This window comes from Lithobates pipiens, unplaced genomic scaffold, assembly GCF_037356315.1.
Source record: "Lithobates pipiens isolate NorthernLeopardFrog02 unplaced genomic scaffold, aLitPip1_a1.2 Scaffold_16, whole genome shotgun sequence".
In the NCBI taxonomy this organism is placed as follows: domain Eukaryota; kingdom Metazoa; phylum Chordata; class Amphibia; order Anura; family Ranidae; genus Lithobates; species Lithobates pipiens.
In genome coordinates, this window is record NW_027507748.1 from 321,042,680 (window position 1) to 321,067,738 (window position 25,059).

The following is a 25,059-nucleotide window of genomic DNA, read 5'->3' on the forward strand; positions in this document are numbered from 1 at the left end:
AAAGCATGTCTTAGTTGCAGGTATTTGAAAAAATCAGTGAGTTTGACACCGAACTCCGCTTGAATCTCCATAAAGGACTTGAGAACATGACCATTATACAGTTGTGTCAAAAATGTAATCCCCTTTGCCTTCCAACTGCCAAACCCCTTCAGCTTCAATAGCTCGCTATAGTTTGCATTTCACCATATGGGAGTGAGGGCAAGAAAATCTCTCACACCTAGTAAACGTTTAATATGTGACCATAAAGTATTTAATAATGGATGGATTTCCCCTGTCCAGGTGTGCATATCCTGCTTCTAGGATGGACAGTGCAGTAGAGTCATCTGCTGAGGTACCTAGGATTCTACGTATTGGGTCTGGTGGATCTTCTAATCCCCATCCACCTAGTTGCTGTAACTGGGAGGCGAGGAAATATGTCCTAGCATGTGGGACTGCTAGCCCTCCTTCTTTTTTATATTGTAGGGTGGTTAAACTAATTCTGGCAGTCTTTTTGCGCCATATTAGTTCCCTAAACTGGGAGTCTATCTTGTCTTGGCACCTAGGGATCCACACTGGGGAGTTAGGGCAGATATACAGGAGTTGCGGTGCCCACACCATTTTTATGAGATTAGTCCTCCCCACTACCGATGGTAATGGGGGAGGACTAATGGTAATTTGCACCAGGCCTTACATTTTTCTCAGAATTTAATTAGTAGAGGAGTAAGATTGAGGGGGATGTATTGGGAAATGTCTGAGGATACCTGCACTTCCAAGTATCGAAAAGGTGGCACTATCTGGATCATTGATGCACAGTCAGGCAGGGGTTCTGTCAGTGGGTCCAGGGGCATTAGTAATGATTTGTTCCAGTTAATTGAAAAGCCTGACAGTGTACCAAAGATTTTAATAAGATTCATAGTCGTGGTCAAAGATTCATGTGTATCGTATATTAGGGTATCATTATCATATAATACATGTTCCAACAAGACAATGATCCAAAACACAGTCGACTTGTCATTGGCTACAGCAGAATAAAGTGAAGGTTCTGGAGTGGCCATCTCAGTCTCCTGACTTCAATATCATTGAGCCACTCTTGGGAGATCTCAAACGTGCTGTTTATGCAAGACAGCCCAAGAATTTACAGGAAACACTCAAGAGTACACACACTGCCTCTAGGCAACAAATTAGATGCACCCAGCTGCAGATGCTAACCCCAGCTTACCACCGTTTGTAGCATAAGGAAGAAGAATTGGTGGCTCATGACAAAGAAAATTTCAACAGCATCCATTGGACTCAAGTGTGCAACCAATTCTTCTTCCTTAAGAATTTACAGGAACTGGAGGCTTTTTGCCAAGAGGAATGGACAGCTTTACCATCTAAGATAAAGACCCATCCACAAATACCACAAAAGACTTCAAGCTGTCATTGATGCTAAAGGGAGCAATACATTGTATTAAGAACTGGGGTATGTAAACTTTTGATCAGGGTCATTTGGGTAGTTTCTGTTGTGATTATGATTTTAGAAGAGTAAACAGAGTTAATTGATAATAAATGGCTTCAGCCAAACACTAACCATGAGTGAAAGAAAGGTTTTTGTGTTATCATTCATATTCTCTGAAAAATGGCCAAAAAATCATAAATTCTGCAAACTTATGAGCACAACTGTATATATATATATATATATATATATATATATATATATATATATATATATACATCCAAATAACACACCTGAGCTCATCTCTTCACCACAAGACAAGAGAATTCTTGTTGAGCAGTTTATTAGTGCTCGGACGAACACACTTAGAATTTTAATGGTTCAAAGAATTCAGGCAAAATGGTCGGCCACCATGCATTTACACTTCATAAAATCTGGCCCTCTGAAACAAGTTTGGACACCCCTAGTTTATATAAATTGATTTTCTCCCAGGAGATTGTAGACAATAAACTGACTGAGTGGTTTTCAATGACAAACTTCTGGAGACATCCTCATTATCAGCAAAAGTAAAATGATGTAGATCACTTTATCCAAAGGCAATAAAGCAGATTGATGTACAAAATCCATTTGAGCTTCTCTGTAATTTTGTAGCCCATGGGAGTTACAATCAAGCTTAGATTTGTTTTATTTTGTAAATGAAAAGTAATCCATCATAAGAATAGGTTATATATTTACCTTTAACTATACATTTCAGGCAAATGCTTTATGAGTCATGTTAAATCCACTAAAATGCATAAACACTATTATGACATTCTTGGAATAGGGTTTTCATAGCGTGTTTTCATTTATCTGTTACAAATAATATTTAAAGCAAACTTGTGGGCACATGCAGAAGAGCATAGTGACTCTTACTGTACTCAAACTTAAAGCAGTGGTATAAAATATATATATAAAAAAAATGGTCCTGGAAGCTTTATGCCATAGTGTACTAATATGCACTGCATGTTACCACATTATGGCAGACTTACCTGCCAAGCAATCCCATTCAGTACTGTGGTTTGGACTTTCCAGCTGCTTGATTGGCTCAGTGTATATTAACACTGACAGGCAGGAAGGAGCAGTTATGGCAGAAGAGACCAATAAAGCCTCTTCTGTCCTAACAATCCTAACTGTTAATGTATTTTTTTATTTTTGGAAAATGTTAATTCTTCTTTAAGGAGATACTTTCTGTGACTTAAACTTGGCTTTGGATCCCCTATGTAGTGCCCCAGGGACCCCAGAAATAGAGGCTTCTCTATCATAGAGCCAAATGGACTGGTCTCTTTGATAGAGAGTCCAGTCACAGACTCTGGCCTTTCCTCTCCAGCCTTTTATGCATTTATTTTGGCTCTTGGGTGTGATGCTAATATCACTAAACACAAGCAAGGGCAAGAGGTGGAGGGGTGAGACAGAACCAGCACAAACAAAAGTTGATATTTTTTGTCATATCATAGCAACTTTTTATTTGGATCTATTGGAGGCCTAGAAGGCGTCACAGATGAACTGCATACCCAGTATTTTCAAATTGTAAATGCTGTCAATGAGAATGACAAAATAGTTGATGGGCTCTTGTTGAATAAATTCCTATTACTTGAAAGAAGCAGTTACATTTATGTAAAAAAAGTAAGTACCTACCACAGAAACAGAAAAAGTATTTCAGCATATTTGAAAAGGCAAGCATTAACCGCAGCTCCAATTCACGGAAATCAATCTTTATCCTCAATGATGTCCCGGACACCATGGAACCCCTGGACTCCCCAAGATTACAAGACAAACATGCCATTGACATTCTACAGGAACTCTGGACAGGACACGAACAGGGACATATATCCTCCCTCGAACATCTGGATTTAGATAAACCAAGCATGGTCATCCATACAGGTTTTAAGCCTATTTCAAGGTTTTTTCCATACCAAGACAAATGTTCCTTATTTGGAAACATTTTATACATTAGTTTATAATGAATTAAATATATCTGTGCACAAAAAACGCACAAAATAACCTTTCAAAACAAGAATAACAAGCACTCCGGAAATTACAATCTAACCCAAATATTGTTGTCCGAAAAGCAGACAAGGGAGGAAGAATAGTTGTCTCGAACAAAGAAGACTATATAACTGAAGCCCAAAAAGAATCTTATCAGATCACAAACCTTACAAGCTTGGACAAAATCCTAATTAGATGTTCATTAGAGAACTCACAAGTATGGTAGACATAGCTATAGAAGAAGGTGTATTTAATCCCAATGAAAGATCCTTTCTCTGTCCCAATTTCTTTGCTACCCCGTATTTCTATTACCTACCTTAAGTTCACAAGTATCCTCTCCACCCACCAGGCAGACCCATCATAGCAGCCATTGATAGACTCACCAGTCACCTCTCGGACTATGTAGACTTTTTCCTACCTTATCGTCCAACATCTCCCTGCCTACATACGAGATTCCAGTCATCTATTAGATACTCTGAACCATTATGCTTGAGATACAGACTACCGCTGGGTTTCGTTAGACGTCACCTCACTCTACACCTCAATCTCACATGATGTATGTTTATAGGCGGCTTGCTACTTTCTATGTAAAGAGGAAATTCTGAACCCTACGCAACCAAAATTCATTCTCGAAGCTATCAATTTTATCTTACACCACAATTACTTTGAGTTTGAAGAAGAATACTACCTACAGACCAGAGGTACTGCCATGGGTGCGAGTTTTGCCTCCAGTTATGCCAATCTTTTTATGGAATACTGGGAAGACATTTACATCTGGGCTGAGAACATCTTCTCATACCATTTAATATACTATGGCAGATATATTGATGATGTCATCGTCACCTGGCAAGGAGCTACCAACTTGATCCAAAAGTTCCTTCAATACTGCAATAAAAACACATTTTGCCATACATTTCACATCTGTTACAAATCCCGATTAACTAATTTTTCAAATCCTGATTAACTAATTTTTCTCGATCTTGAATTGTTTCCTGACCAAGATTCCAAAATATATACAAAAACCCACTTCAAACCTTTAACGAAATATCCCACACTCTGCTTGAGTGCTTTCATCATATAACGCTTACTCCCAGTCTGAATATAGATATCAGATATTCCAACCGCTGCTAACAACCAATAAAACAAGACAATACTGCTTTGGTTGCTGAACATTGAAAACATAGGTACACAGGTAATACTCTGGACAACCCCCCTTTGTATTCCAGGCGGGGTAGACTGTCCAGTCAGCAATGAGAGCTGTTGGAGGAATTCACCTCCACCAATCTCACAGCTAATCTACATACACATCCCATAATATCCAAGGCAGACAGACACAATAGAACATTGGAATACAGCCACACCCCAAACGAGATAATATACAATATATATATATATATATATATATATATATATATACACATACACATACATATACACACACACAGTATCTCACAAAAGTGAGTACACCACCTCACATTTTTGTAAATCTTTTCATGAGACAACACTGAAGAAATTACAACGTAAAGTAGTGAGTGTACAGCTTGCTTAACAGTGTAAATTTGCTGTCCCCTCAAAATAACCCAACATACAACCATTAATGTCTAAACCGCTGGCAACAAAAGTGTGTGCACCCCTAAGTGAAAATGTCCAAATTGGGCCCAAAGTGTCAATATTTTGTGTGGCCACCATTATTTTGCAGCACTGCCTTAACTCTCTTGGGTATGGACTTCACCAGAGCTTCACAGCTTGCCACTGGAGTCCTCTCCCACTGCTCCATGATGACATCACAGAGTTGGCGGATGTTAGAGACCTTGCGCTCCTCCACCTTCTGTATGAGGATGTCCCACAGATGCTCAGAGACATGCTTGGCCAGTCTATCACCTTTACCCTCAGCTTCTTTAGCAAGGCAGTGGTCATCTTGGAGGTGTGTTTGGGATCGCTATGTTGGAATACTGCCCTGCGGCCCAGTCTCCGAAGGGAGGGGATCCTGCTCTGCTTCAGTATGTCACAATACAAGTTGGCATTCATAGTTCCTTTAATGAACCATAGCTCCCAGTGCCGGTAGCACACATGCAGCCCCAGACCATGAAACTCCCTCCACCATACTTGACTGTAGGCAAGGCAGACTTGTCTTTGTACTCCTCACCTGGTTGCCGCCACACACGCTTGACACCATCTGAACCAAATACGTTTATCTTCGTCTCATCAGACCACATGACATGGTTCCAGTAATTCATGTCCTTAGTGCTTGTCTTTAGAAAACTGTTTGCGGGCTTACTTGGGCATCATCTTTAGAAGAGGCTTCCTTCTGACACAACATGCAGACCAATTTGATGCATTGTGCGATGTATGGTCTGAGCACTGACAGGTGGACCCCCCAACCCTTCAACCTCTGCAGCAATGCTGGTAGCACTCATACGTCTATTTCCCAAAGACAACCTCTGGATTTGACACTGAACACGTGCACTCAACTTCTTTGGTCGCCCATGGCAAGGCCTATTCTGAGTGGAACCTGTCTTGTTAAAAGGTTGTATGGTCTTGGTCACCATACTGCAGCTCAGTTTCAGGGTCTTCTATTTTTATATAATCTTTTTATAGTATAGGCCATCTATATGTAGAGCAACAATTCTTTTTTTCAGATCCTCAGAAAGTTCTTTGCCGAGGTGCCATATTGAACTTCCAGTGACCAGTATGAGAGAGTGAGAGTGGATGGATTAAAAGAATTCTTCTGGAACTAATTATGCTCATAATCTAAGGTATTACTGTACAATACATCACTTTCAAATTTTGTTCTGTCATACAAGAATTTACGTAACCTTTTCATTTTTGATATGAGATTAGTGTGCAAAAAAAATAAAAGGATGATCATTTGTCCGATAATCTCATCGTGAGTACCAGGAATTAGAGAGCACTCTTGATCTTGGCATGATGACACAACAAATGTCAGTAGCAAAGAAAACACCAGAGGCTAGATATCTGAGGTTAAAATAAGACAGGTCTCATCTGCATACTTCCTAAGTAGATCCTAATCAATGGAACACCTGATTTAATTTCTTGGATTTTAAGCCCTGGTTCACATTGATGCTACTTTGTTTTCAAAGTAGCAAGGTCAGTGCGATTTCAGGTGCTACTTGACAGACATCTGTGTAGCTTCATACACAGATGTCTATTAAAGTCGCACCTGAAATTGGCAAAAGTAGTGCAGGAACTACTTTTGCAAATCGATGCTGAACCGCAAAATCGGTGTCGCACTGATTGGAACCGTGCCATTGCCTCCAATAGGCTGTAACTTGTCATGCGATTTGATCTCTCAAATCACATGTCAAATCGCTCCAATGTGAATCTAGGCTAAGTGGTAATAAATGTGGGGTTTACATAGTTTTTGCACACTACAAATCTGCACTTTTGTTCATGTCAATGATGAGAATGAATACGGCTTTTCAGCTACATGTGTCACTAGTTCACATATATCAACTTTATTTTTAGGCACAGTGTGAATGAAGATCTAATGTTTCACTGTTCAAATATGATAACAAAAAAATATTTTTAACATAACTGTATCTATTTGAAATAATAGCATTTACCTAGTACAGAGTGGCAAGCGCAAGAATCCTGTCAAATATGCAATTTGTTAATGAGTCATTATTCATGTGACCTAATGAATAAGTGAGAAATTAGTTGAAAAGACGTAAAGATCCTATTTGCCCCTGTATAAATAGACCCTTTAGGCTCGGTTCACACTGATGCGGAGCGGAGTTTGCAGCAATTTCTGTGCAATTTCCGCATCTCATTAAGTTCGCACCCCATTCATGCGGCCTCGCTGCAGGTGTGCATGTTAACCACTTGCAGACCGGACCATTTGTTGGCTCCCAAACAAAATTGATGTCTTTTTTTTCCCACAAATAGAGCTTTCTTTTGGTGGTATTTGATCACCCCTGCGGTTTTTATTTTTTGCGCTATAAACAAAAATAGAGCGACAATTTTGAAAAAAACATATTATTTTTTACTTTTTGTTATAATAAATATCCCCCAAAAATACATAAAAAAACATTTTTTCCCTCAGTTTAGGCCGATACGTATTCTTCTACATATTTTTGGTAAAAAAAAATCGCAATAAGCGATTACTGATTGGTTTGCGCAAAAGTTATAGCGTTTACAAAATAGGGATAGTTTTATAGCATTTTTATTAATAATTTTTTATTATTATTTTTTTTACTAGTAATGGTGGCGATCAGCGATTTTTATTGTGACTGCGACATTGCGGGGGACCCATCGGACATTTTTGACACATTTTTGGGACCATTGTCATTTATACAGTAATCACTGCTATATAAATGCAGTGATTCCTGTGTAAATGACACCGGCAGTGAAGGGGTTAACCAGTGGGTGGCAGTGTAGGGGTTAAGTGTTCCTAGGGGTGTGTTACTAACTGTGGGGGGGTTGGGCTTTCATTTAGTGAACACTGATCTCTGCTCCAATCACATGGAGCAGAGATCAGCGTCACTAGTTGCTAGGCAGAATGGAGAAATGCTGTTTACATGGCCGCTCCGTGAGACGATCGCGGGGATGCCCGCGGTGATCGAGTCCGCGGGTCCCGCGACCGGACTCACGGGGGTCCCGACCAGTGCGGGAGCGTGCCGCCGGCGGCGCGCTCCCGATGGCAGGGCGGCATTGAATATTGGACATACCTGTACGCTAATATGCCTGCCCGTGCCATTCTGTCGACGTACATCGTCGTGCGCTGGTCGGGAAGTGGTTAAGTTAACAACACCCTGAAATTGGTTTGCAAAACGCAGTGCGATTTGCAAAATCGGATTGCATAGGTGTTCACCGATCCTGGTGCATCAAAAAAAAGGGTCCTACATGATGGTGCGGAAGTTTCATAGTTAGTAAGGTTGAATAAAGACACCAGTCCATCCAGTTCAACCTGAGTGAGTGTCTACCCCTATCCCTGTACATTTCACACTCACATTGGTCTCTACCCTCAAAGAGCCCACAATCTAAAGTCCCCATTCAAATTCTAGGGCCAATTTTGGACAGAAGCCAATTAACCTACCTGCATGTCTTTGGAGTGTGGGAGGAAACCGGAGTACCCGGAGGAAACCCATGCAGGCACAGGGAGAACATGCAAACTCCAGGCAGGTAGTGTCGTGGTTGGGATTTGAACCATACAGAATGAATGGCTCAAATTGCACTGCTGCACAATCACATGATTTGTACAGGAATGTGGTGAGTTTCTGTGTAAATCACATGCGGTTCCCGAACCGCATCCCGTGTGAACCGGGACTTAGACTCAGATATGTATTGAAGACTAGGAAACTAACATGACATACATTACAAATGAAATCTATTTGCACTGACAGGAATGAAATGAAGATGTTAAGGCAGGCCATACACGGTCGAATTTAGAACAAATTTTCTTTTCAAAATCAGAAAGTTTGTTTTTTTGTGATCCGATGATGCCACCATTGATTTTCGAAATTCGGCCGACCAAGCCTTCAATTTCACTCCATATTGCTACAGAAAAGAATTTTCGTGGCCGGGAATCTTCTTTTCTCTCCCTAATTTTTCTTTTCTTATTACGTTTCTTGCACGATTCTCTCACCATTGATTAGAAAATAGTTTGTTTTTCAAAAAATTTCCAACATGTCTGATTCCTCAAATTTGATTTCCGCACGAAATCAGCTGTTGCTGCAGCCCACTAATGGTGCGACATTCTTACAAAAATTCTTAGATACGATTTTCGAAAGAAAATTCTTTCGAAATTCTAACCGTGTATGGCTGGCATAAGTACATGGATATGATTAAAAGTAATTTGATGAATTACCTCAGAGCCAAGACTGATGATACAATAATGAACCATTAATTAGTGCAGTTTGGATATTTTCCTGTTAAGTCTTGTACCAGTAATGATGTTTGTGAGTATACATCCCAGGAATATATAAGCGCCTTATCTATTGCAAGAAAAGACTGTATTGTAGAAGTGTCTGGTGCTTACTTAGCATCTGGATGTCTGAGCAGGGAGGAGACCTTACAATACGAATTAGGGGCATATGCAGGGGGGAAATGAGGATACAACAACATTTTCACAGATCTTGTGTTGTCTTAGAATAACAGCCCCCAGTTATATTTACATTACATTATGACTTGACTTAGCCTCAAACATGGGTTATATTTTCCAAAAATGAAAATCAGTACAGTATTACATTTGTAAAGAGGTCGTGTAACAGCCTAAAGACCAAAAATGTTCCCACTCTGAAACAAAGTATATAAACACTTTATCTACAATATGACTATATATATATATATATATATATATATATACACATATATACACACACATATACACACATATACACACACACACACACACACACGCATGCACATACATGCATACACTAACACATATATACCAACACATGCATGCACATACATACATACATACACTAATACATATACATACACACACACACGGGGCTTTTAAGTCAAACCGGAACTTTTGAGTTGATATAACAAAAGAAGAAAGTTCAAGGAGTGGTAACTGCATTTATTTTTTAACATACTCCATGCTATATTTATACACTTTATTCCAGTGTTTATCTAATGTCTGGAATACTTTGGCATAGATATATTTGTATTGTACGGCACCTGGAGCTTCTGGTGTCTATGAGATGGGCAGTCAGCAAATAAAGTTGTAGTAAAGTCAGTACTTTACCACAGGCAGTATGGGCTAATCGCAGCTTTGAAAACCCCCAAAAAAACTCTACTACAATAATATAGCACAGTGATACAATTAATATACACACTTTTTGCTTCAGGACTTCTAAATGAATAGGAATTAAAGTAAAAAAATATTAGGAGGAAGAGGAAGCCCTAATGACATAATGTTGACAGCATACATGACAGAGCTTTCTCCATATCCTTGGGTGTCCTCTGCAGAATTAGGCCTAGTTTAAACTGCCATTGAAAGCAGGCATTTGAGGGGAGTTTTTAACTCTCTTCAAAAGCCTATGCAGTGGATAATATGGTGTTAGGCCTCATGTACACTGCTGCTGGTAAACAAATGTTTAGGAATAGTTGGGCATTTTATTCAACTGCTCCTGAGCTCTCCTCTATGTTATCAAATCAGTAAATGTACACAGGGTTGTTTATAGTAGTTTCTAGACAGTTGAGGTTAGAGGCTTTTTATAGAAAGGAAAAAATGGATTTAAACACTAAGTTTAGAAGCGTTTTAAGTGGCAAACACAGATAAATGCAGTAACTCACATTTAGCCATGTTTCATTTACAGGCATTTTCATAAAAAAAAAAAAAAAAAAAAAAAAAGTTAATTTTTTTTAAGAACGCTTCTAAGCGCAAACGTGGCAAAACTCCACTAGACGCGGCATGTAAACGAGGCAAAATGGATGTTTTAAATGTGGGTTACTATCTGTCAAGTTAAATCATTCAGGAGAGGTCCCATGCACATAAAGCCTAGTGTCGCTTTGTTTCAAAATTGATGCTTTATGTCAAGTTTGAAAAGAGTTGAAGCATTTCAACTCCTTTCATTCAAGTCTATGGTAACGGTAATGGTTTGCAGCGTGTTAAAACATTACAGTTAATAATAGGCATTTGTGGTGCAGTGTTAAAGCCCCAAAAAAAGCACGTCAACCGTGCTGCAAACACACATAGGGCATTTGGGGGAGCGTTTTTTACGCTCATTAAACGCTTATCATATGCCTATGAACGCTATAGGCACGTTTGATAAGTGTCAGTATTTTGAGCAAGTATGAACAAGCCCTTATGCTGAAAAAACACCAAAGGACAACACATGCTCTTCACCATGCCATGAAATTTACAAATAAACTGTAAAATTCAAGAACAGTGTTGTGTGCTTAATGTGCATATTACTGGTCTGTGTCTCTGTTTTAGGATATGAGGTAACTGAAATTTTTGGAATTTTATGTCAGTAATGGTGGCTTACATATAACTCATTAAAGGAGAAGTTTGGGGTTGTTACAAAAAAATAAATAAACCTTAAGGCCCCTTTCACACTTGTACGAACCCTTTAAAATCCATGCCAGATCGAATGCGCTGGTATGCTCTTGGAGGAGGAACCCATGCAATTTTTTTTTACATTGTGCATGGAGTTCCCCCTAAAGATTCATACCAGACAGTGCCTGGTATTGTCGGGGATCAAAGTTGGATCCCTGTTCATTGAAGTTGGACTTCAAGTCACAGGGCAAAGTTAGATCCACAGTCATACGACTGTTTTGTCAAAATCACGGCCGTGAAATCACAGCAAAATAGTGTGACTTTGAAGTTGCACAAGTGTGAACGAGGCCTTACTTTCACACTGGGGTGGGGGGTCCATTAGCTAGTTTCAGCGGTGCTTTACCGCTGTTTAGCCACTTCAATACAAGGCACTTTCACCTCCTCCTGCCAAGGACAATTTTCAGCTTTCAACGCTGTCACACTTTGAATGACAATTGCGCGGTCATGCAATACTGTGCCCAAACTAAATTTTTTACATTTTCTTCCCACAAATAGAGCTTTCTTTTGGTGGTATTTGCTCGCCCCTGTGGTTTTTATTTATTTGCTAAACAAACTAAAAATAAAAGACATTTTTGTAAATGAAAACTGATGGGCACTGATAGGTGGCACTGACGGCACTGATAGGCGGTACTGATGGGTACTAATAGCATTGGATAGGCAGCACTGATGAGGAGCTACTGACAGGCATTACTGACTGGCATCTGAAGGGCACTGACAGGCATTACTGATGGGGCACTGATTGGCACTTTTATGGGCACTGATTGGCACATTTATGGGCACTGACAAGCACTCTTAATGGGGCACAAGCTGGCAGCTGATAGGCAGTGATTTTCAACTGATGGGCACATCTGATGGGGCTGTGTGGTTAATCAATGTGCACCAGAAGCTCCAGGTGCCATACAATGCAAACATATCTAGGCCAAAGTCTTGTTATCATGATTAAATCATATGATGTCACTTTGCCAACATCATATTGCTATATGGCAGGTGGCAAGTGGTTAACTAGCACTTTTTGGCTGCTAGAAGGGGTTAAAAGCGTCTGTGTTGCGACGCTTCTAAAGCGTGTTTCAGGCACTTCCAATGAGCTGCCCATTTATTCCAATGGGCAGAGGCATAGGAGCACTGTATACATCGCTCCTACACCGCCCCAAAGATGCTGCTTGCAGGTCCCACAAGTACACCGCCCCAGTGTGAAAGAACTCTGGCTTTCACACTAGGGAGGCATGAGAGGCCATTTTCAGGAGCTTTACAGGCTATAAAATGCCTGAAAACTGCCTCAGCGTGAAAGGGTCTTAAACTCACTTTCATGCTGCAGCATCAGTCTAATGTTACAGTTACCCCCCACCAGCACTAAGACCGAGAAGTGAGCAATCACATCAGTCAGCTCTGAGCAGATATGGGTGAATGTCCATCACTGCTCCCTGCTTTCCCCTCCAACACCCACTGGCTAAGCTAAGTTACCAATCAGGCATTTGGGTAGGTCCCCACAATATGGTTGGGATCCTTCCAGAGCCTGGAGCGGCTTTGTGACATCAGCCAGCAGCAGACTTTAGCCCGCTGTTGTCTGATTCTGGGTGACAGGAAGACATAAGTAAATGCTCTCCTGTGATGTACAGGAGAAGTATGATCAAAAATGTAAAGAAAAAACTTTTTTAGTTGGTGCTTTACACACCAGAAACAATGGTCACCAGGACCAGCATCAATCTTCCCAGTGGAACACATGTAGCAGTAAATCACACAAAGAGTTTTTAACCCTTCCACACTCAATAAATAAAAAGAGCTAAGATGACCAAAGCAGTCAAACAAAAAAGCTAGCAAATTCTTGTCAAACACTATCTCCACCCTAACCTATTTAATTTATAGTTTGGCATTATGTCCTTTCTTATGGTAGATGTTAATATGATTTTTTTTTTTTTTTTTTTAATACTAGAGCCTAGTAAGACTAGCATTTTAACCTCCCTGGCGGTACGATTATTTCGGATTTTAGGTGCTAAAAGCGGTACAATTATTTTGCATGAAAATTTGGCGTTTTATATTGTAGTCCTGTAATTCTTAGCTATAACTCACTTAAATCTGTCCAAACCAGAGTCTAGCAGACATCCCGGGTATGATAAAGTTTGAAAAATGAAATCATAAATTATAATATAATAAATAATTATAAATAATTGTACCAAATAATAATATAACAATAATAAAAATTATTCAATAATGTAATCAAATCAAAAACACTGAAATTTGCTCAGTTGCAGAATTGTCACTGTCATTACTTTTCAATATTTGATGACGGATCTCCCCACAAATCGCTATCGCTCAATTCTGCGAGTGATTCCAATTTATTATCACTGTTTTCTAGCTGGTCTAAAATCATTTTTGATGTAAAGGAACAGTTTTGGTTGCTATGGACAATCTCCAATTTCCAGGCATAAAGAACAGTTTTTATTATATAAAACTGCATGCAGGACACTGGACAGAACACTAGGGACAAAGGGGATGTGAAATTATTACATACAGCAATGTAATCTGTAAGATTACATTATACTGTATGTATAGTGAGTGTTTCACTTTTTGAATTTGGAGCCGATCTCCGTCCCCGTGCGTCGCAACGCTCGCAGGGCAGGGAGATCAGCTCCGTAATAGATCGAGCGAGACATGGCTGGATGGCACGGGGACATCGCTGGATCCAAGGGAGAAGGTAAGTAAACGTTCTCCTGGATCCAGCGATGCGGTCCCGCTTTTGGTATAAAAATTCCATCCCGAGCCAGTCTCGGGAATACCGTCAGGGGGGTTAACTAGCATTGAGTGGTGCAATATATAGAGGGTTATAGAGGGTTATTTACTATAGGAAAATCCACTTTGCACTGCAAGTGCACTTGAAAGCGCATTAAAAGTGCACTTGGAAGTAAGGTCAGTGTAGATCTCGGGGGACATGCAAGGAAAATAAAAAACAACATTTTAGCTTGCACATGATTGGATGATAAAATCAGCAGAGCTTCCACTCATTTCAGATCTACCCCTTAGATTTAGAGCGACTGCACTTCCAAGTGCACTTGCAGTGCAAAGTACATTTGCCTTTCGTAAATAACACCTAAAGTGTGATAGGACCCCACATTTTTCTGTCTTTGCCTTATGCGGCGTACACACGAGGGAATTCTGACGGGATTTCACTCACGCTGTCTTGCATATACACGGTCACACCAAATTCCGACCTCATTGAGAACATGCTGTCAATCTTTTGCTGGCGAAATTCAGCCAGCAAAAGTCAGATGGAGCATACACACAATCACATTTTCCGTCCATAAGCTCTCAACGGTCTTTTGCTGGCTGAATTTCCGATCGTGTGTACTCGGCATTAGACTTCACAGTTGAAGTTGAGTTCCAGCCTGTATTGAATAAAAAAATTAAGTCAGCAGCTACAAATACTATAGCTGATGACTTTTAATATAAGGGCACTTACCTGTCCAGTGAGCCCAGCGATGTCGGCACCCGAAGCTGACAAGTCAATCATCCTTACTAAAGGAAACAGGAAGTGAAGCCTTGCAGCTTCACAGCCTGTTTCCTACTGTGCATGCGCAAGACGCGCTGCACTTTCTAAATGGTACTGCTGTCTTCTGAGACCTGTGTGTGTCTCCCAGAAGGCAGTGGGGAAAGGAGGATGGGCCGCAAATTACGTAGGTTGCCCCTAAATGGAAGTGGGAGCAGGTACCTGTTTTTGACAGGTATCCACTCTCTCCCTTCCCCACCAAAAGGTGCCAAATGTGGCATCGGAGAGGGGGAGGAAGCAGATAAGTGGAGCTTCCACTTTTGGGTGGAACTCCGCTTTAAGGTAAGTATGTTAACTATTATAATCCAGCTAAATGTGGATTGTTGCATACATGGTATATGATTCAACATTTTCATGAATAAAGTGACATCATATGTGGTTTTTTGAATTTAGAATTATCTGTCATTTTCTTCTGTAGACATAAAATAACTTCATCATGGAAAATGTTCACTATCTCTAGAATTTCCGGAACATTGTCTTGTGATGTTTCAAAATTAAACATTACATCATTCCTTTTTTTAGTACTGTTTCTCTTTGGTATATTCATTCATTGTTCTTGTAAGGGGTATATTTTCATATGTATTGTGACACGTCATACTGGAAAACAATTTTGTAACTCTTAACTTCTGAGATCTGCAAAAAGCACACCTTGTAGCACAAAGTATGGTAGGAAAGGACACGCCTTAATTACACAAATCATGAAGAATTAATATGCAAAATATAACTGGTTAAACCCACAAGTGATATTTCTCATTCCAATTTTCCACTTTCTGCAAACTTTTTTAAAATAACAAATGCAATCATTTAGGGTTGGAATAAAAATGTTTTGTGTAATACAACACTTTTTGTAAATATATATACTTTTTACAGAGGTCTATACTTTGGGCCAAGAGGGACAAATAATGAGGAAAGTTGAACAAGGGGATGTGGTTCAAAAGGTGAGTGTTCATCCAAATAAGGGACAGTTGGGAGCTATTAATTTTCATGTTCTCATAAGAATGCATTAAATAGACTTCACAAGGTTCTAACTTGTAGCAAAACTCTTCGAGGAGTTACAAGTGTGTGGCTTAACTGCTTTGAGCAATTTAATAACACTTGGGACCTAATCAAGAGACAGCCTATTACTTTACTTGGCTTCTGGATAGTATCAAGTGCTTTATTTCAATTATTTTTGACCCATTGTCTGTTCTTAGCACCTTCTGAGCTACGTGAAATTTATATGGCAATTCCCTTTGTTATCTCTCTGCCCTCTGTGCCACTACCATAGGTACTTTAACCACTTGACCACTGGGCACTTAAACACCCTTAATAACCAGACCAATTTTCAGATTTCGGTGCTCTCACATTTTGAATGACAATTACTCAGTCATGCAACACTGGACCTATATGAAATTTTTGTCCTTTTTTCACACAAATGGAGCTTTCTTTTGGTGGTATTTAATCACCGCTGGGTTTTTTATTTTTTGTGCTATAAAAGAAAAAATACAGAAAATTCTGTAAAAAAAAGAATTTTTCTTTGTTTCTGTTATAAAATTTAGCAGATTAGTAATTTTTTCTTCATAAATTTTGGCCAAAATGTATACTACTACATATCTTTGGTAAAAATAAGTACAAATTGGTGGATATTATTTGGTCTTTGTGAAAGTTATAGAGTCCACAAGCTATGGTGCCAATATCTGAAAATTGATCACACCTGAAGTACTGACGGCCTATTTGAATTCTTGAGACCCTAACATGCCAGAAAAGTACAAATACCCCCCAAATGACCCCTTTTTGGAAAGAAGACATTCCAAGGTATTTAGTAAGAGGCATGATGAGTTTTTTGAAGTTGTCATTTTTTCCCACAATTCTTTGCAAAATCAAGATTTTTTTTACTTTTTTTTTTTTTTCACAAAATTGTCATATTATCAGTTTATTTCTCACACAGCATATGCATACCACAAATTACACCCCAAAACACATTCTTCTATTACTCCCGAGTACGGCGATACCACATGTGTGAGACTTTTACACAGTGTGGCCACATACAGAGGCCCAACATGCAGGGAGCGCCATCAGGCGTTCTGGAGCACCCAGGACAATTCTGACATTTCTCTCCTACATATAAAAATCATCATTTATTTGCTAGAAAATTACATAGAACCCCAAAACATTATATATGTTTTTTAGCAAACACCCTGGAGAATACAATGGTGGTTGTTGCAACTTTTTATCTCGCACGGTATTTGCGCAGCAATTTTTCGAATGCTTTTTTTGGGAAAAAAAACAGTTTTGTGCTTAAAAAAAAAAAACACAGTAAAGTTAGCCCAATTTTTGCATAATGTGAAAGATGAAGTTACACCGAGTAAATCGATACCTAACATGTCACTCTTCAAAATTGCACAGGCTCGTGGAATGGCGCCAAACGTCGCTACTTAAAAATCCCATAGGCGACGATTTAATTTTTTTTTACTGGTTATATGTTTTGAGCTACAGAGGAGGTCTAGGGCTAGAATTATTGCTCTCACTCTAACGTTTGCAGCGATACCTCACATGTGTGGTTTGAACACCGTTTCCATATGTGGGCGGGACTTACGTATGTGTTTGCTTCTGCATGCGAGCACATGGGGACAGGGGCGCTTTAAAAAAATAAAAAAATGTTATTGTTCATTTTACTTTATTTATTTTAGTTTGACATTTTTTTCCCCAAAAATACATTTTTTGATCACTTTTATTCCTATTACAAGGAATGTAAACATCCCTTGTAATAGGAATATGGCATGACAGGTCCTCTTTACAGTGAGATATGGGGTCAATAAGACCCCGCATCTCACCTCTAAGCTGGGAAGCCTGAAAAAAAAAAAAAAAAAAAGATTCTGGATTTGATCGTATCGGCGAGTCGGTAGAAGCACCGGAGGGTGGCAGGAGGTAGGGGGGGGGGGGGGGGGTCTATGGCTGGGTATTGCAGGGTATCACCGACTATGGCTGGGTATGGCTGGGTATCTCAGAGTATGGCGTTGCAGAGTATTGCGTTGCAGAGCATTGCAGGATATTGGAGGGTGTTGCAGAGCATTGCAGAGTGTTGCACGGTATTGGCGGGTGTTGCAGAGCATTGCAGAACGTTGCAGGGTATTGCAGAGGGCTGCAGGGTATTGCAGAGTGTTGCAGAGTGTTGCAGGGTATTGCAGAGTATTGCAGGGTATTGCAGAGTATTGCAGAGTATTGCAGAGTAATGCAGAGTAATGCAGGGTATTGCAGAGTGTTTCAGAGTGTTTCAGAGTGTTGCAGAGTGTTTCAGAGTGTTGCAGAGTGTTGCAGAGTGTTGCAGAGTATTGCAGAGTAATGCAGAGTATTGCAGAGTAATGCAGAGTATTGCAGAGTAATGCAGAGTATTGCAGAGTATTGCAGAGTATTGCAGAGTAATGCAGAGTAATGGCAGGGTATTGCAGAGTATAGTCAGGGAATTGAGGGGTTAATTTTCGGTGAGCAGCGAAGTGGGCACTGCAGATGCAGCCCACATCGCTGCTGACACCGATCTCTTCCCCCTCCGCTGTTCCGATCGGTACAGAGAGGGGGAGGGAGGAACCGGCGTCATAACATGACGCCGGTTTGTTTACAAGTGATCACTTGGTCATTTGACGGAGCGATCACGTGGTAAACGGCCGCTATGAGCGGCCGTTTACCGTGATCTGTGATGCGCCGGGTCCTATGGACCCAGCGGTCACGGATGCTCTCGAGTGCGCGCCCCAGGGGGCGCGCGAGAGCGGAATTCTGGGAGGACATCATATGACGGCCTCCCAGAGTTAAGAAACCGCCCTGTAGCCGTCATTTGGCTATAGGGCGGTTGTTAAGTGGTTAATATCTGACCCCGCGGTCCTTCACATATCTCCGTTTGAGGGCTTTATCGTGCTGTTTTTAACCCTAAGCCCTTGTACACACGGTTGGACATTCTGACAACCCAATCCGTTGGATTTTGTCCGACGGATTTTGTCCAACGGATTTTGTCCGAAACTGTTGCATACACACGGTCGGACAAAGTTTTTGGAAAATCCGATTGTACATAACGTGATGACGTTATTTCGTTACGACAGGACTACGTTCAGGCTAGTAGCCAATAGCTTTGGTCTAGGAATTTGATCTGAGCATGCATGGCACTTTGTCCGTCGGAGTAGGCTACACATGATCGGAGTATGTCCGATCGGAGCATTTTGTCTGAAAATTTTACCGGCAAGTTGGAAAAGTTGGTCCGTCGGATATTCCGAGGAAACAGTCCGATGGAGACCACACACAGTCGGAACATCCAACAAAACGGTCCGATAGGACACAATCCGTCGGAATGTCCGACCGTGTGTACAAGGGCTTAGACTTTCAATTAATCCACATTTTATACCAATGTACAAGCTCCTGAGGAATCGCTAAACGCGTAACATGTAGAGCAAACTGATACTTCGACAGTAACATACCGTCTACTTGATTACCAACCATATCCTTGGATTTCATGACATTGGAATAGTTTCTACCTATCCTCCTGTGTCCTTATAGAGATCACTGGTTCTATGTGTAGCGGTAGTAGTACCATGTATCGTGCTATTTATGTTGATTTTTAGAGGTCATGTATTTTTATATTTATGTGTCTATATTAAAATAAAATGCAATATCTTTGTTTACACTAAAATTGTCGACTGTGCCTAAAAAGTCCAAGTCACACTGTTTCTTTTTTTGATAGTGCCCTATTATTGGTATCATTGGGAGGAAGAGTGCTCCATTATTGGTATCATTGGGAGGAAGAGTGCCCCATCGTTGATGTTATTGGGAGGAATAGTGATCCATTGTTGGTGTCAATGGGAGAAATGGTGCCCCATTGTTGATGTAAGTTGCCAGAATTATGTATCAGTGGCACTGATCTAGGAGAATAGGCATATATCTTACAGTATCCAGAATCAGAGGAGCAGTGGATGCATCCCTGTAAGGACCACTGTAGCTGCTGGGGGTGCTTGCTGAAGCCAGTGTTGCAATCTCTGGAGCCACTGCTGGGAACCTTTTAATGGACTGTCAGGATAACTGTCAAAGATGCCCAAGCTCTCCCAGAGATGTGTTTTGAAGACAAGACAGATCTTCTGGTCGGTAGACAGAATGAGGAAGAAGGCATGTCTTGTCTTCAAAATGCATCCCTCAGAAAGCTCCAGTGTCTTTGACAGTCCATTGAAGGGTTCCCAGTAGCTGCTTCTGACTCTGGACACTGTCTCTGAGATATGCCTATTCTCCTAGACACTTATGAGTGCAACATGTATTGTTTGTTTCACCTGCTAAATAAACAAATTACTACACTCGCAGCTCCAGGATTCCCAGTCGGATTGAGGAGGCAACCTCAGGCAGCTAGCTAGAGTAATGTCGTGTACACACGGTTGGACTTTCCGGCAGAAAAGGTCAGAGTTTATTCTGACGGATCTATAACATAGTGCTTGTACCATGTCATTTGTCCCTCTCTATGTTCTAAAATCCCTGATTGATCCTGCCTGTTCCTCTGCCCCCTATGTGTAATGATCACAGTAATCATGGCTGCTGATCCATGATACCTTGAACGGTTTATGTCCCTCCATCATCATGCTGTATGGTCAGTATCTTCCTCTCCCCCTCCCTCCCTGCCGGTCAGCTCAATAGTCTGTGTAGTGAAAGCCGATCTCCTCCCCGCCCTGCCCCGGCCCTCCCCTCCTGCTGCTATTCCTATACTATGTAAAATTATTTATATAAAACACATGCATCCCCTCTGTTTTATGAAGATATAAAGCACAGTATGTCAGTTTTTTTTTTTTATTATAATCCTAAATGCCTTCTTTTCATTTCAATGTGGTCACGTGATCCCTCTCCACACTCCTTTCCAAATCTAAGGAGAACAGTGGGAGGGGATAAGATTCCCCTTTGACATATGCCAGCCAGCAAAGAGAGGTCACGTGACCACATAGGGATGCTGTGCAAGAAGGTATTTAGCATTATAATTGAAAAAACTGATATATTGTACTTTATATCTTCATAACACAGTGGGGATGTAAGTGTTTTATATATATGACTTAAAGTGGTGTTCCACAGAGAAAAAAAAAACCTCTAAAACACCCATAAATGCCTGTTGCTAGGGTGTCCCTCATAGTCTGCCTCCTTCAGTGCCTGGTCTGGTGACATCACTTCCCCTCGGTGCAGGAAGGGCTCACCTCTGCCCCCTCCCTCCTGTCAGTCATCTGCAACACGTGACAGGTCCCAGATGACTGTGCGGTCAATCACAGCGCGCGGCGCAACTCGCGCATGTGCAGTGGGTGCCCGGCTGTGAAACCATAGCCAGGGCCCACAGTTAGAATGCCGGTGCCCCAGAGTGGAGGGGGGGATGAGCGGGGCTTCCTTCCCCCACATCGCTGGACCCTGGGACAGGTAAGTGTCCGATTATTAAAAGTCAGCAGCTGCAGTATTTGTTTTTGCTATTTTTTTTGTAATTTTTTTGCTTTTAAGGGGAACTCCTCTTTAACAACCACTTTAAGGCCTCATGCACACTGGGTGTTTTAACAGCTGCTGTTTTTTACTTCAGGCGCAAAAATGCAACAGCTAAAAAAGCACTAAAATGCTGAAAAATGCTACTGCAAAAATGCTGCAAAACTGTAAAAATTATACAGATACAGCTTTCTACAGCTAATGCTACTGGCATTTTATAATGTCCAGTGTGCAAGAGGCCTAAAACCTCATACACATGATCGGATTTTCCGACGGGAAATGTGTGATGACAGGCTGTGAACGGAAAATCTGACCGTGTGTACGCTCCATCAGACAATCGTTGGCCAACTTTCCGTATACAAATGTTGGATGGCAGGTTTATGAATTTTCCGCGGACAAATGTCTGTTGTCTGATTTTCCGAGCGTTCGTACACAAGTTCGTCAGACAAAAGTCCAAAGTACAAACACGCATGCTCGGAAGCAAGGACGAGCCAGAAGCGGTCGGTCTTGTAAACTAGCATTCGTAATGGAGAATTAACATTCGTGATGTGGCAAATTATGAAACCTCAAAATGCAGTGCACATTCTCTTCTTCTTTAATGGGATAATAATGAAGCTGCTTTGCTGGTGATACTAATGGAGTTATTGCAAACAAATCTCCTCTTTCCTGCTATCTGACCCTCATGACAATTAGGCCTCATTCACATCAGCATATGCGTCCATGCCCTGTGTGATGGCTGTGTACCGTGTGGGGATACTTGGTGTTCTGTGCATCCCTGTGCAGGCACTCCAGCCAAAGTCAATTGGGACGCAGCAGCTGCATGGAAAGTTTGACCTGCAGACAGAAAGGGATGTATGTATCCAAACGCACAGGGTCTGCATTCGGATCTGTGCACCCACATCTATAGGTGAAGCTCTCTGGTGGACGCAGATGCAGCAAAAAGTGGCTCAGCTGTTTTTTTTTACAAAATATTTGACTCCTATTTGCTGCTAAAAAGCCCCATGGGGAACTTTCCACTTTATTCTTTTCAAAGACTTCAATTGGGGTGTGCAGCCCTCTCAGACTCTCATACATGTGTCGTTCTATGATATAGCATTACAGGACCTGTCTCAGTGCCTGTCAGAATGAGCCATTAGGGGAATTTATCAAAACTAGAGCAGACAGAATTTTCAGCAGCTGTGCATGGCAACCAATCAGCTCAAAGCTTTCATTTTTAAAGCTGAACAAGCTGAAGATAGAAGCTGATTGGTTGCCATGTACAGCTGTTCCAGATTCTGACTGCACTAGTTTTGATAAATTCCCCTCATTGTGTTTTATATTTCTTACTTCTGACTACAGCATTCTAAGCACAGCACATTCTTTGTTAAAGTGGTTGTGAAGGCACACGTTTTTTGCGATCAGCGATGTCCACGAGAGCCCTTGTTGTCCGGGGACTCACATTCCAACTTTTGGAAGCAGCTATTGGCTCACACTGCTGCCAATCAATGCCGTTGAGCAAATCAGAAGATGGAAGTGGCGGAGCTGAGCCATGGCTCCGTGTGAGAATGGACACACAAAGCCACAGCTTGGGAGCATGCCTGCTTGGGTGCCCCCATAGCAAGCAAGGGAGGGGCCAGGGGTGCCGATGAGGGACCCGAAAAGAGGAGGATACAAGCTGCTCTGTGAAAATCCACTGAAGACAGCAGGCAAGTATAACATTTATTATTTAGAAAAAAACAAACAAAAAAGAAACACTTTAATATCACTTTAAGGTTAGCTGTGCGTAGTAAAGGATATGCAATAGAACAGTTTTATTTTAAAATTAGCATACTGTGATTTGTACTGTCTGTTACATGCTTGTGGCACAGTCATTAAAGTATATGGCCCTTTAAGCCCCTCCCACTGTTGATGCAATCTGACCACACCAACAGTTTTGGCGTGGCACTGCTATATTGCCACATACCATATTTCTTGGGGGGGGGGGGTGGTGCAAAAAAATTACCTGACTCGGGCACCAGATGTGCTAGCTACGCCACTGTCTTCAGTGATAGGACAAGCATTGCCAAGATAAAGTGCCATCCGGGCAATCACAGTGAGCTGACGGTTACACAAACTGGCAGATCCTCAGTCATAGCTATGATACTATTTCCCAGTTTATGCCACAAAATACCCATGCAGTGATACAGGACAAGCACTAAAGACATCCAATTGAGTTACCACTGGGAGAGAAATCAGGGGCTGTCATGCTCACACAACTGTAAAAAGAATTACAGCGTCTGGATATGGTACAGGAGACTGGATCTAGTAAGGTATCTGCTGTGTGTAGGTTGGATGCAAACATAAAGAATTAAGACAGGCTTTCAGAGGTCACTAACAGTAGTAATGGCTTCCCCTTGAGACATCTGAGGAGAACCTGGTGTTCACCCTTAACCCATGTTAGAAGGATTACATTTAGCTGTACATCCAGATTGTGGCCCTCAAGTTCACCCCTACCTACAGCAAAGTTGAAATGGACCTTGTGCAGAGTCCAGGCTAACATTGGTAAAAGGGAAGAAGACACTATAAGCTTTATTCATTAAAAAATAGGGCTAACTCTCGAATGCAATTAATCAGAATTAACTGTTGATACAGACGTGATAGATTCTAATTGGCTGCTGTTGGTAATTGCACTGAAGAATTAGTACATTTCTTAAATATGCTTAAAAGACATAAAGAAGAGTCTAGAGAAAGGACTTCATTGAGAAATAACGTTTAAGGCCATACTCCAGGATTTGCCCACTGAGGATGCAGCCAATTAGAATCTATCAATCCTCTATCGAAAGTGAATTAAGATAAATTGTATTTAAGAGTTAGCACTACCTTTATTGACCCGTTAGTGTCTGCCTAATGTGACACATGGAATATTTTGTAACTAAGCTGGTCCAATGAGTAACTAAGCTGGCCCAAGTTTGAAAAAAATGATAATTCCTGAAGGTCAAACTTAAGTAGGAACAGACAAGGTGGCGATAAGCTAACCCATTTTAGGAAATATCTGAATGGTAGGAAATACACACATTTTGCCTATTGCTGTATAAGAATGTGTTAGTATAAGACAAACCTGAAGAGTCCACACAAAGTTTCGCTGATAATAAACAAATTTTGTAATAAAAAAAAACAAGTTACCGTGCACATCCGTTGGCTAAGCTCTCATGGGATCATCATATCATCAATGAAGCAGAGCTTCCTGTTATTGAGCTGGGGACAGAAGCTGAGGTCGCTGACCCTACACCTGTCCTCTTCTCACCAATGCTGTCAATCATTTCTTTTTCCTCGTGATGATATTGTCAGACCATGTGTTTACATCAAAAAGTAGAGAACGTCATATCAGACAATACAATTTGTATAAAACAGAGAGTGTAGCCAGAACTTGTCCAGTTCTCTTCCTCCAGATCTTGTTTGCTTAAAAAATATTATAAATAGAAATAAGTGAAAGTGTCAAAACAAGATAACTGAAAGGTAAAAAACAGGAAACCAAGATAAAGACAAATAGAACAATGTTACATTTTCAGGTAGAAAAGGCAAAATAATTTGTGAATGTAATAAAACAAATTAACTATTAAACTAACTAATTAA

General features: G+C 40.8%; 1 protein-coding gene across 1 annotated transcript in view; it reads right to left on the reverse strand.

The window, feature by feature from the left end:
- LOC143982735 (angiopoietin-2-like) overlaps window positions 1-24,736 on the reverse strand; it is a 212,697-nt gene extending 187,961 nt beyond the window's left edge. Inside the window, exon 1 of the mRNA XM_077481709.1 lies at window positions 24,610-24,736. Coding sequence (XP_077337835.1) covers window positions 24,610-24,618 — 9 coding nt within the window. The 5' untranslated portion in view covers window positions 24,619-24,736. The remainder of the gene's footprint in view (window positions 1-24,609) is intronic.
- Window positions 24,737-25,059: the final 323 nt, after the last annotated feature.